Below are 13,783 nucleotides of genomic sequence, written 5' to 3' on the forward strand. Positions count from 1 at the left end.
GTGGAAGGTTACGCTCAGCGGGAAGTCGGGGGGGAAAAAAAAAAAAAAATCGGACTCGGGGAAAAGTGCAAAAGGAACGGGGATTTTTTTTTTGTTTTGTTTTGTTTTTCCTACTCTGTGGTTATGTTATGTCAATATACGTTTCTTATCTTGTCTAATCCGCACATTTCTTTCCAAACGAACGCACCTTTGCACATGTTTTATCGCTCGGAATCGTGAACCGCCACCTGGAAATGACCGATTTCCGAGTTGCCAGGAAATGCAACATTAAAAAAAAAAAAAGCAAACGAACGTCGGGCGAACTTCTCGATTTCGAATCCAGCCAAAAATTCTATAAACGAATGACCCAACGGTGTCCGGCTGTTGACAGCGGCGACGAACAACTGGCGAGCCCGGTAGGTGTCTAAGGCCAAACAAAGGCACGTCCATAAAGCGACGTCGACCATCACCTTGACTCAGAAACAGCTTCTGATTTGTATTGTATTGCGCAGATGGTGAGTTACAAGGTCCAGTCTGATATGGGAGACGGCGAAAAGTTCCACGTTTTAAAGGCATCGAGCATTAGATGTTTGTCGTGGATTATGAGATTATAGATCCAATCCCTGATTTATTCCTCTTTGCATTTTTTTAAATATACATATATAACAATCATTCAATTAATGTAACGGTTGTGTGGCGTAAAAGTCTGAAGTACAGATACTAGTAAACATGTAAACATCACTTTCCGCCACTGGTCTAATCCAACCCAGCAGGTCAGATTCAACGTCTGTGTTTCCAGAATGTATAATCATTCTGGGCTAATACAGTATGTTTATTATTGCTCTGGCCTCTAGTCTTCCCGTGTGTGATGCTCTTTAACGCCGGTGCATTTATTATGAACACTTTCAGATGTCTAACCACAAGCGGACTCCTTAACTAACTGGCGGGCGCCACAGTCAGCCCCTGCGAGCCTGATGGACGTGCTGGTCACACCCGCCGATGCGCTGACCCTGCCCACCCCGGTGTCCCTGCGTCCCGCCGTCACGCCCTCCGTCCAACTGGGCTTCACCATCCTGTACACGGCGCTGTACGCCAGCCTCTTCCTGGTGGTGTACGGCCAACTCTGGGTTCTGCTGCTCTCCCGCCACAAGAGATGCAGCTACCAGAGCGTCTTTCTCTTCCTCTGCATGTCCTGGGCGGCGCTGCGCACCGCTCTCTTCTCTTTCTACTTCTGCAACGCCCTGGAGGCCAATCGCTTGCCCGTGCCGCTCTACTGGCTGCTGTACTGCTTCCCCGTCTGTCTGCAGTTCTTCACCCTCGGCCTCATAAACCTGTACTTCACTCAGGTGAGATTTGATAGATTGATAGATGGATAGATAGATAGATACAGTAGATAGAATAGATAGATAAGCCCCTTTCACAAATAGTTCCCGGTAAATTACTGGGACAACCTTTCTGGCACCTCTAGTGATTTTTACTATTCACACATGCAGCTACACTCTGGAACATGTCCGTCTTGCGCCTTTTCACACATACCCTGATAATACCGGAATAGATGGAGCAAGGGACAGTCCGTTCCAGTGTAGATGCGATCATTTGGACAATCTGTGTCGGCAACGGACGTACAATCAGAATCGTTTTTGGGTTTTTTTTCCCTGTCTCTCAGAGACTAGCGCTTTGCTTCCCGTCTCCCCACCTTCCCGTCCTTTCTGGACGGACTCGTTTCCCTCCGTTGACTGAGCTGGGACAGAGCCCCCGTCCCTGGCTGCAATAACCCTAACCCAGTGTCTTAAAGTCAGTGTGATTATTTTCAACCTGTCCTACACTCTCTGCCCCCGGACAAGGAACGTTCTCCACCCGTTCTACCTCTCCCTGTCCACTTGCTCCCTCTCCAGCTCTGCACTCTGGTGCAGCCGGTGCACATGAGGGGACTGACACCCCATTATTCAAGTTCAAGTTCAAGAGATTATTTGTCCAAAACCCCAATAGTCCAAAAATGTCCCATTGCACCTGGGAAGGTCAGATGAAGGTCATTCTGCATAATAATTAGCCATGTGGAAGATTCAGTGTGAACAATGGACAGATGAAGAACGATGCATTTGCTTTGGAGTAGATTAATTTCATTATAATTATTATTTGGAATGTTTTTTTATTATTGTTAACATAATTTGTTAACTTGTTACCCATAATACAGAAGCGCATGGCTAATTATTACGCAGAAGGACATCATCGGATGGGTGCAATGGGACATTTTTGGACTATTGAGGTTTCCCGGGATATCGATCCCTGCTTCCATTCACACATGACCCCATGCAGAACATTGCTGGGAAAGTCTGATGTGTAAAAGGGTCTGTAGATAGATGGATGGATGGATGGATAGATAGATGGATGGATAGATAGATACAGTAGATAGGGAGATAGATATTGTAGATAGAATAGATAATTTATACCCCGATAATTCATCCCCTTTATTCATCCCCGGAGGGAAATTGCATCCTTTCTCAACAGCTCATATCAACACAATAGTCTAAATAATAATAAAGCAATACAATGAAAATGTGAAAAAGAAAGTGGCAATCTATGGAAAAATTGGAACGTAGCAATGTCACATTACAGAAAATCTCATGATAAACAACAAATATAACCTTGAAATAACAGAACAGAAAAACAAAACAAAAAAATACCTTAAGAGGTAACAGGTCATATCCAAAAATAAAAGTTACAGTCCTATACAATAACTTAAAATAAACAGTAAACCAGGGAGATAGAAATGCCGACGAACAATAACTAAACAAAAAATCAGTAAGTAATACTATACTAATGCTAGGGTCACACCACTGGTGACGGGGCTGCAGCGTGAAGCCATGTTGCTCTCATCTAATTGCTCATTTCAAACCTCTCCTGCGCCATATTTAATATGCAGTACATTATATAAATAGATGGTGTCTTGTCCTCTCTTTTTTTTTTTTTTTTACCTTGCAAAACAAATAACCTCTTGAATAAACTACGTAACTAGTCTTGCCATCCGTCCCTTAAAATAAAGAATTATCCTTGTTGGAGAAACATAAAATGACACGTTCCTCATTTTATCAATAGTTTAAGGGACCTTTTTCATCAAAACAAACAGCCTAATCATGAACAATACGCAGTGGTCCAGGCGTCCATTTTCCAAGGATCAGCGCCATTGAGAGCGTATCTTTCCACCTATCCGGCGCTGCTCATTTGCATGAGGTTGATGTCTGCTCAACTTTCCTTGTCGCCATGAAGCCGTGCCCTTGTCGTCGGCCAACGTTGCTCAAGTCACTTTGCAGCGCATGTGCACAGGCAGTGTTACCGTACCTTTAGAAAGCGACGCGATCCAATCAGTAAGTGAGCATTCTCTGCCTACCCCGGTTGACAAAATTGCCTTCAAGTAACGAATTGGTATTAATTTATAACCAAGTATTAACAATTCTAAAACTATCTAGAACAACCATCAGTTAATAATTATCACTTTCAATACTGGATTCAAAATGATTTCATTACTGAACATTGAACACCTTTGAAGGAAGACAAACAGCCAATTTAATACTAATATTTATTTTTGATATCTAATATTACTTTTTTAAGATTTTAAGTTTTTTATTAAAACATTTAAAATTACTAATATTTTTCGGATGATTACATAGTTTGATTTCTCCTCCTTCCCCAGGTGCTGCTCAAAGTGAGAGAGACGTACAGTGCACAGACAGAGAAAGGACTGTGAGTTGTCAACCACAATAAAAAAAACTTAAATTCTTATATATAAATTTCAGATTTTAATTTGTATTTCATCCGAATGACATTCAGAATATGAAATGTGTAAACTTGTGTGTGTGTGTGTGTGTGTGTGTGTGTGTGTGTGTGTGTGTGTGTGTGTGTGTGTGTGTGTGTGTGTGTGTGTGTGTGTGTGTGTGTGTGTGTGTGTGTGTTTGTTTTTGTTTTTTTTTAATTCCCCCAGGTGGTTGGCAAGGGGCGCCTACGCTGCCCTCAGTGCCCTCTTTCTGTGCGTCAACGTGGCGTGTGCCGTTCTCGGGCGGTGGGGTGACGGAGGGGGAGGGGGCTCGGGGGAGCTCACGTGGAGGCTGATGCTGGTGCGAGTCCTCGTCAACGACCTGCTCTTCATCCTGGAGGCCCTGTGCCTGGCCGCCACACTGCTGCTGCTGCTGCTGAGCCGGCACGCACACGCCGTCGTCCCCTGCTTGAGCAGCAAGGTGAGGTGCTCCCCTATGGCGTCCAATCCGTCCCCTACGGAATTGACGGTGGGTAATGTCTCCACTCCTTTGCTTGATCACTTTGAAAACTATAGAACATAGTTCTTCTTCTACTTCAAAATAAGTAGTTAAAATGCACAATGATTGCATATGTCCACAGCTAATTTTATTAGATGTTATTTTATTTGTTTGTTTTTGAAAAATGAAAAAAATCAAGAAAAAAATCTATCACAAAAGAAGAGAAAAGAAAAGCAAGAAACATTTGGAAAGCTCTCAAAAATGGGAACCCTTTATAAGCCCCTTAAATGCATCTACACATTGACTGTTATTGACGTTGATTTCATTTTATATATGAATAGTATATTATACTCAATTGTTTCCCAGATACAACATTATTTGGAGTGGATGGTTTCTCCAGAAAGGTACCTGACTGCTTCTATATTTGAGTATAGAAGCTGTGCATTGGCTATACACCGATCAGCCACAACATTAAAACCACCTGCCAAAATTGTGGAGCTCCCCCTCGTGCCACCAAAAGAGTTCCAACCCATAGAGGCATGGACTCTTGTGGTATCTGGCACCAAGACATTAGCAGCAGATCCTTTAAGTCCTGTAAGTTGCGAGGTGGGGCATCCATGGATCAGGCTTGTTGTTCCAGCACATCCCACAAATGCTTGATCGGACTGAGATCTAGGGAATTTGGAGGCCAAGTCAACACCTTGAACTCCTTGTCATGCTCCTAAAACCATTCCTGAACAATCTTTGCAGTGTGGCAGGGTGCATTATCCTGCTGAAAGAGTCCACTGCCATCAGGGAATACCGTTGACATGAAGGAGTGTACTTGGTCTGCAACAATGTTTAGGTAGATGGTACATGTCAAAGTAACATCCACATCAATGCCAGGACTCAAGGTTTCCCAGCAGAACATTGCCCAGAGCATCACACTGCCTCCACCAGCTTGCCTTCTTCCCACAGTTCCTCCTGGTGCCATCTCTTCCCCAGGTAAACAACGCACATGCAACCGGCCATGCACATGATGTAAAGCAAAATGTGATTCATCAGACCAGGCCACCTTCTACCATTGCTTCAATTCTGACGCTAACGTAGGCGCTTTCGGCGGTGGACGGGGTTCAGTATGGGCAACTCTGTCTGCGGCTAAGCAGCTCCATACACAGCAAGCTGAGATGCACTCTGTGTTCTGGCACCTTTCTATCATAGCCAGCATTAATGTTTTCAGCAATTAGCTCTTCTGTGGGAGCGGACCAGAGGGTTGAGCCTTCGCTCACCAAGCGCCTCAATGAACCTTGGGCACCCATGACCGTGTCGCCTGTTGGCCGGTTGTCCTTCCTTGGACCACTTTTGGAAGGTACTAACTACTGCATAATGGGAACACCCTATAAGACCTGTCGTTTTGGAGATGCTCTGACCCAGTCGTCTATCCATCACTATTTGGCCCTTGTCAGAGTTGTTCAGATCCTTACGCTTGCCCATTTTTTCTGCTTCCAACACATCGGCTTCAAGAACTGACTGTTCACTTGCTGCCTAATATATCCCACCCCTTGACATGTGTCACTGTATTGAGATGATCAATGTTATTCACTTCACCTGTCAGTGGATTTAATGTTGTGGCTGATTTGTGTATACTATATACAGGCAAGCAGAAAAGAGCGTGCACAAAGATCCCACCGGATCAGCATCAGAACTGGACCATGGAGCAATGGAATAAGGTGGTCTGGTCTGATGAATCACATTTTATTCTACATCATATGGATGGCTGGGGTGGAACAGCAGTGTTTTGGAACAACAAGCCTGATCTATGGGGGACCCACCTTGTAACTTCCAGGACTTAAAGGATCTGCTGCTAATGTCTTGGTGTCAGATACCACAGGACACCTTCAGAGGTCTTGTGGAGTCCATGTCTCAACAGGTCAGAGCTGTTTTAGCGGCACAGGTGGAGCTACACAATATTAGTGGTTAATAGTGGTGGTTTTAATGTTGTGGCTGATCGGTGACTAATACATGTAAGGGCTGAAAACAAGTATAATATTATTATTTCAATTCTGCTGATAACCGCAATAATTTAGTAGTGAATGTTGAAAGCAGGGCATTAGTGTTTTACAGATATCTGTCCGGCCTCGGGACACAGTTCGAAACCGGGACGTTTGGCCACCGTAGTTTACTCGCCAAACAACACTATTTCATTGAAATGCACAGAGTTGTTTTTTTTTAATTGAGCAATCAAATTGCCATTAGTTGAGACTGCAATGGCCACAGGAAAACAGCCTTTTTTATTCACCTGAGGACATTTTGTCAAGTTTGCGGTGTTATTTTTCTATTTCTATTTTTTTTTTATAAACTTTGCTTTGATTTTTTTTTTCATTTAAGCAAACAGGCAGAAAGTTATGATTAACATCTTCCATTTAAAGGAAAAAAAGTGAATAAGTTGATGATTATAAAAATAAAATAAACGAACAATCCAAATAACCATGTAGTCAAAAAAAGTAGCGTAGGAAAAAGTAGAGAAAAGTGGAGATATTTTACTAAAGAAACTACTCTGGTGAAAGTCACCCATTAGAATACTACTTGAGTAAAAGTATTTTAAAGTAGCTGATATAAAATGTACTTAAGTATTAAAAGTTAAAGTAAATGCTGCGGAGAAAAGAATGCAATGAGCTCAGTTGGTTTTTGCTTCGATTTTATTCTGGTTGCCAATATTTCCTTATTTTTCGATAAGCATAAAGGCACATTTACATTCTGTAAGACGCATCTTTCAATCCAACATAAGAAAACATTTGTTGTAAATAAGGCCATGAGTGCTGGTCTCCATCAGTCGTAGCAGGTGCAGGTGGAGCAGCATCACCGCTGGAGGAGGCCGTCGCTGTGGCCGTCTCTCTCCAACACGCTGCTCTACACTGTACTTGTGGCTCCCTGGGACCTATGCCTGTGCTAGTTCAGTAGCAACACAGCAGAAATGAAAGCGAACAGGGTTCGGGCAGGGTTGCCAGGTCTCCATGACAAAACCAGTCATCCCCCAACCTGCTGACAAAAAAACAACCCGCTTCAACATATAAAAAGTAGCCCAATTCCGCGGGAAAACTGCGGATCTTGCAACCGTGAACCCAGGCTCGAGAGTGTTTGTTTACGCTTAGCTTGCTGCTGGATATGACCCTTTATTCACTGACATGAACCTTGTGGAAACTGGCTTAACTACCATCACTGACTACTGGCTAACAAAGGTGTTCAAGGGAAAAGTATCGGAGTAAAAGTTTACGTTTTGGGGCTTAATGTAGCAAAGTAAAAGTCAACAGAAATATAATAACTCAAGTAAACTAGTATAAGTAAGTATACTCCTGAAACATACTTAAGTACAGTAACAAAGCATTTTTAATTTGTTACACTTCCCCACTGTGTACAGTGACAACAGTTAAAGAGAGGCATAGGATGATAATAGCAGTTCATAATAACGGTAGTAATAAGGTTGATGGTACTTATGGTACTAGTATGCTGTAGCAGCAGTCCTAACAGCTCACGAACGTAGCGATTACTGTGGGTGGGGGACTAGTTTAGTGCTCGTAGTCACATTGCGAAACAAAAGTTGGCGGAACGCTGTGACCGGTGATTGTGCTCGGGGACAGGGGACCACGGTGTGTCGGACTGCGGCGCTGGGGGCGGCGGTGATCCTGCTGTTCATCAGTCGTGCCTGCTACAACCTGACCGTCCTGGTCCTCTCCTCCCAGAGCCGCCAGGTGGAGGTGTTCAACTTTGACTGGTATAACATCTCTGACCAGGTGAGTGGTAAGGTTAGGCAGAGGAAGTGTGTGTGTGTGTGTGTGTGTGTGTGTGTGTGTGTGTGTGTGTGTGTGTGTGTGTGTGTGTGTGTGTGTGTGTGTGTGTGTGTGTGTGTGTGTGTGTGTGTGTGTGTGTGTGTGTGTGTGTGTGTGTGAAATGTCCGCTCTCTCCCCGTGCAGGCTGACCTGCGCAGCGAGCTGGGGGATGCAGGCTACGTGGCCTTCGGCGCCGTCCTCTTCATCTGGGAACTGCTGCCCACCAGTCTGCTCATTCTGATAGTCAGGGTGTGTCAGCCCGCGACAAACACAGTGAGCGCCTCGAGGAGATTGTCCAGACGTCCATCTGCCGCCAGGGCGACTACTTTAGCGGTCTTTTATTGTCTTTCGCAGGCCGGCGGTATGGCCATCAACAGCAGGACACCGCCTCGGCCGTATTTCTTCGATGACCCACAAGGCAGTGACGAGGGCTCCCCAGTCCCCTGGGAGCGCAGTGAGCACTCGCAGGCGAGGTACCATCTGGAGACGCTCTGACTGTGCACCGACTGACCGTTTCTTATTTGTTGATAAAAGCGGCAATCTATGAGTTCATACCAGAATCCCAGAATTCTATTCGAAGCTGCGATGTTTTTGTTTTTTCTTCTTGCCTTGAAAGCATGCCTTCTTCCAATCAATTTTTATTTGCAGGGATATTTTTTCCTCCGAGGGAGCAGTGTGGTTAAATTTTTACTATTTTCTTTTTTGGGGGGAAATGTTAATCAATATCGATTGTTGTCTTTGCGTTCTTTCCGGGAAATGAGGACCCTGCCGTGGACAGGCAGTCCGCACAGTGCGGCACAGAGGACCATCTGCATGTATTGTACATTGAAAGGCTGTTTTCTCCTTAAGTGCCAGCTGAATATGCTATCTCATATGGGATTTTATTTTTATTTCTTCACAAAAAATCCTATGGATCACCACTTAAAAAATCTTCCCTTCACAGAGGTAGTGTCGTATAGACGTTTACTTTCCAGCCTACTTTTAACACAGCTCATTGCCATCATTTCAGAAAAAATCATAATGCTAATAATTGTCCTTCTCTCTCTTGCTCAGGTCCAGTTGGTATGGCTCAGAAACCACCCCTCTGCTGTTTGCCAGCAACCCCCCAGGCCACAGGAACCAACACCACTCATTCTACTCCACCCCCCAGAACTGATGCTGTGTGAGGGTGGTGATGCCACTGAGGATGTGGCGCGCGTGTGTGTGTGCGCGCGCGCGCGCGCACGCACACACACACACACACACACACACACACACACACACACACACACACACACACACACACACACACACACACACACACACACACACACACACACACACACACACACACACACACACCGATGCCAGCTGATACCTCACTTTGTTTTGCACTGACGAACTCAGGAAACCACCCCCTCAAATGGAGGAGTTAAAAAACAAATTGTGTGGAAATAGTTAGTTTCATAGGGAACAAAGCACAAAGGCCAGTAGAGCTCCCTGTGCTACTGTACAGTATGTGGTTTTCTGAAATGTTCACCTTGGTTAATGAACTGGAATGTGTCAGGGTTTTTATTTTTTTGAGAGAAGCACTTATCCATTTAATTCCTCAAGTTTTCCTCATTCCACATCATATTTTTTATTTCTTCATAGATAAGTACAAAGTGAAGCTTTTTCTTGTCACAATGGCCAGTTAGCGAATGTATGCTTTTTTTTTTTTTTTTTTCATAAGTTCGAAGTAATTTATTCCATATCTAAGAGTTTGCCTTATATGTGTGCATTGTTTTTATAATCAAGTCGAATGAAATCCATGTTAACCTGATGACAGGATGCTATAAATACTTCCATGATTCCATGTCATTGTTATGTGCGTTGGTTCATTGAAATGAAACGCTAAACATCAACAGGGTATTTACACAATAAACATTTTTGGGCACTTTTTTTATGCTTTCAGTGTCAGACACTGTCTGTCATTGTAGTTAGGGATTCCAGGGTTCATTCAAGAATTACAAAATGAAATTCAAGGACTTTCAAATTCTTTTTTAAGCACTATTTTTTCATTTTCAAGGAAGCAAAACAAATAATACATTTTCAATGTGTCCTTCTTAATTAAAACATAATAATATTGTGTACCTATTATATACACTCACGGACCACTTTGAGGAACACGTGTACTATCTAATATAGCCAATCACGTGGCAGCAGGGTAATGCATAAAATCATGCACATATGGGTGAGCAGCTTCAGTTAATGTTCACATCAACCCTCAGAACGGGGGGAAAAAAGTGATCTCAGTGTTTTCAACCGTAGCATGACTGTTGGTGTCAGACGGGCTGTTTTGAGTATTTCTTTATCTGCTGATCTCCTGGGATTTTCACATTGAACAGTCTCTAGTTTATTCCGAATGGTTTGGAATAAACTAGAGACTGTTCAATGTGAGAACAAAAAACATGCAATGAGCGGCAGTTCTTAAATTACGGACACACTTGTATGTATTTATGTATGTGTGTATACAGGTACTCCTTACTTAACGATGAGTTCCGTTCCTACAACCAGGTCGTTAAGAAAATTGGACGATAAGCGAGGACCCATGTTATTTCACTGTAAGCGGGCGTGGCCGTCGGTGTAGCGAAAGCTGACAGACTGTGGGAACGAGACTGAGACTGAGAACGGTGATGAGATGGGATGTTTACAGTGTATGTAATATATAAAGTGTATATTGTGTATATAGTATATATAGTGTATACAGTGCATAATCTAGCCACTGGGGGTGCACAAGCCAGTGTATCATCAGTGCCGGTCCCAAGCCTGGATGAATAGAGAGGGTTGCGTCAGGAAGGGCATCCAGTGTAAAAACCATGCCAAATCAAACATGTGGACAACAAATCTGATTTCCGTACCGGATCGGTCGAGGCCCGTGTTAACAATGACCGCCACTGGTGCCGTTAGTCAACAGGGTGCCAGTGGTAATTGTGCTACTGTCGGCCGAAGAATAAGAAGAGGGGGAAGGCGTGTCTGGAAACAACAGGAGAGGAAGAAGTGAGAGTAGGAACTTTGAACATGGGCACTATGAAGATTAAAGAGAGAGAGAAGACATGATGGAGAGAAGGAAGGTAGATGTACTATGGGTACAAGAGACCAGGTGGAAGGGGAGTAAGGCCAGGAGTATCGGAGCTGGGTACAAACTGCTCTACCATGGAGTGGATAGCAGGAGAAATGGGGTAGGGATAATCTGAAGGAAGAATATGTCAAGAGTGTTTTGGAGATGAACGAGAGTGTCAGACAGAGTGATGAGCATGAAGCTGGAAATTGATGGGGTGATAATGAATGTGGTCAGTGCATATACTCCCCAAGTTGGGTGTGAGATGGAAGAGAAAGAAGAATTCTTTAATGAGTTGGATGTAGTGGTGAAGAGCGTCCCCAAGGAAGAGAGAGTGGTCGTTGGAGCAGATCTCAATGGGCATGTTGGCGAAGGGACCAGAGACAGGTGATGAGAAGGTGATGGGTAGGTATGGTGTCAAGTAGAGGAATGTGGAAGGACAGATGGTGGTGGATTTCGCCAAATGGATGGAATTGGCTGTTGTGAATACGTATTTCAAGAAGAGGGAGGAACATAGGGTGACATACAAGAGTGGAGGAAGGTGCACACAGGTGGACTACATCTTATGCAGGAGGTGCAATCTGAAAGAGATTAGTGACTGCAAGGTGGTGGTAGGGGAGTGTGTTGCTAGGCAGCATGGATGGTGGTCTGCAGGATGACTCTGGAGGCCAAGAAGAGGAAGAGAGTTAAAGAAGAGCCAAAGATAAAATGGTGGAAGTTGAAAAAGGAGGAGTGTTGTTTGCAATTTAGGGAGGAGGTAAGGCAGGCAATAGGTGGGAATGAATAGTTACCAGATGACTGGGAAACAACTACAGAAGTGGTGAGGGAGACGGCCAAGAAGGTACTCGGTGTATCATGCGGGAAGAGGAAGGAAGACAAGGACTCCTGGTGGTGGAATGAGGAAGTACAGGAGAGCATAGAGCAGAAGAGGTTGGTGAAGAAGAAATGGGATGGTCAGAGAGAGGAAGAAAGTAGTACAGGAGTACAAGCTGATTCAGTGCAAGGCGAAGAGAGAAGTGGCAAAGGCAAACGAAAAGGCAAACGACGAGTTGATTGAGAGGTTGGACAGTAAGGAAGGAGAAAAGGACTTGTACTGATTGGCAAGACAAAGGGACCAAGCTGGGAAGGATGTACAGCAGGTTAGGGTGATGAAGGATAATGATGGGACTGTGCTGACTAGTGAGGAGAGTGTGTTAAGAAGGTGGAAGGAGTACTTTGAGGAGTTGATGAATGAAGAAAATGAGAGGGAGAGAAGAGTGGATGATGTGGGGATAGTGGATCAAGAAGTGCAGCAAATAAGTAAGGATGATGTGAGAACAGCATTAAAGAAGATGAAGAGTGGAAAGGCAGTTGGCTCAGATGACATACCTGGGGAATCATGGAAATGTTTAGGTGAGTTGCAGTGGAATTTCTAACGAGACTGTTTAACACCATCCTGGAAAGGGAGAGGATGCTGGAGGAGTGGAGAAGAAGTGTACTGGTACCCATCTTCAAGAATAAGGGAGACGTACAGAGCTGTACTAACTACAGGGGAATAAAGTTGATCATCCACAGCATGAAGCGATGGGAAAGGGTAGTGGAGGCTGGGTTAAGAGGAGAGGTGGGGATCAGCGAGCAGCAGTATGGTTTCATGCCAGGAAAGAGTACGACAGATGCAATGTTTGCTTTACGAATGCTGATGGAAAGTACAGGGAAGTCCAGAGGGAGTTGCACTGTGTCTTTGTGGATTTAAGGAAAGCAATTGATACAGTGCCGAGAGAGGAAGTGTGGTGTTGCATGAGGAAGTCGGGGGTGGCAGAGAAGTACGTAAGGGTGGTACAGGATATGTATGAGGGCAGTCAGACAGTAGTAAGGTGTGCAGTAGGCATGACGAAGGCATTCAAAGTGGAGGTGGGATTGCATCGAGGATCAGCTCTGAGCCCTTCCTTGTTTGCAATGGTGATGGACAGATTAACAGATTAAATCAGGCAGGAGTCTCCGTGGACTATGATGTTCACGGATGACATTGTGATCTGTAGTGAGAATAGGGAGCAGGTTGAGGAGAGCCTGGAGAAATGGAGGCATGCATTAGAGAGAAGAGGAATGAACGTCAGCAGGAGTAAGACAGAATACATGTGCCTGAATGGGAGGGAGGGCAGCAAAAAGCTGAGAATGCAAGGAGTGGAGGTGGAGAAGGTGGATGACCATCCAAAGCAGGGGAGAGTGCGGGAGAGAGGTGAAGAAGAGAGCACAGGCAGGGTGGAGTGGGTGGAGAAGAGTGTCCGGAGTGATCTGTGGCAGAAGGGTTCCAGCAAGAGTGAAGGGGAAGGTCTACAGGACGGTAGTGAGACCAGCTATGTTGTACGGTTTAGAGGCGGTGGCACTGACAAAAAAGGCAGGTGGCTGAAGTGGAGGTGGCAGAGTTGAGGATGTTGACATTTTCATTGGGGTGACAAGGATGGACAGGATTAAGAAGGAGTACATTAGAGGGACAGCTCAGGTTGGACAGTTTAGTGAAAAAGTGAGAGAGGCCAGACTGAGATGGTTTGGACAGGTGTGTAGGGGAGATGAGAGTTACATTGGGAGAAGGATGCTGAGGATGGAGCTGCCAGGCAAGAGGAAAAGAGGAAGGTCAAAGAGAAGGTTTATGGATGTGGGGAGGGAGGACATGCAGCCGGTTGGTGTAAGGG

At 44.6% G+C, this 13,783-nt stretch overlaps 1 protein-coding gene across 1 annotated transcript; it reads left to right on the plus strand.

Annotated features, from left to right (window-relative positions):
- Window positions 1-62: 62 nt before the first annotated feature.
- gpr137 (G protein-coupled receptor 137) lies at window positions 63-9,861 on the plus strand. The gene is made up of 8 exons (XM_080007768.1): window positions 63-395; window positions 889-1,325; window positions 3,671-3,720; window positions 3,959-4,211; window positions 7,847-7,999; window positions 8,180-8,308; window positions 8,390-8,508; window positions 9,089-9,861. Exons 2-8 carry the CDS (start codon window positions 954-956, stop codon window positions 9,189-9,191), a joined length of 1,179 nt encoding a protein of 392 aa, XP_079863894.1. The 5' UTR covers window positions 63-395; window positions 889-953; the 3' UTR covers window positions 9,192-9,861.
- Window positions 9,862-13,783: the final 3,922 nt, after the last annotated feature.

The sequence above is a fragment of the Zeus faber genome (assembly GCF_960531495.2).
Source record: "Zeus faber genome assembly, chromosome: 10".
NCBI classification, from domain to species: Eukaryota; Metazoa; Chordata; class Actinopteri; order Zeiformes; family Zeidae; genus Zeus; species Zeus faber.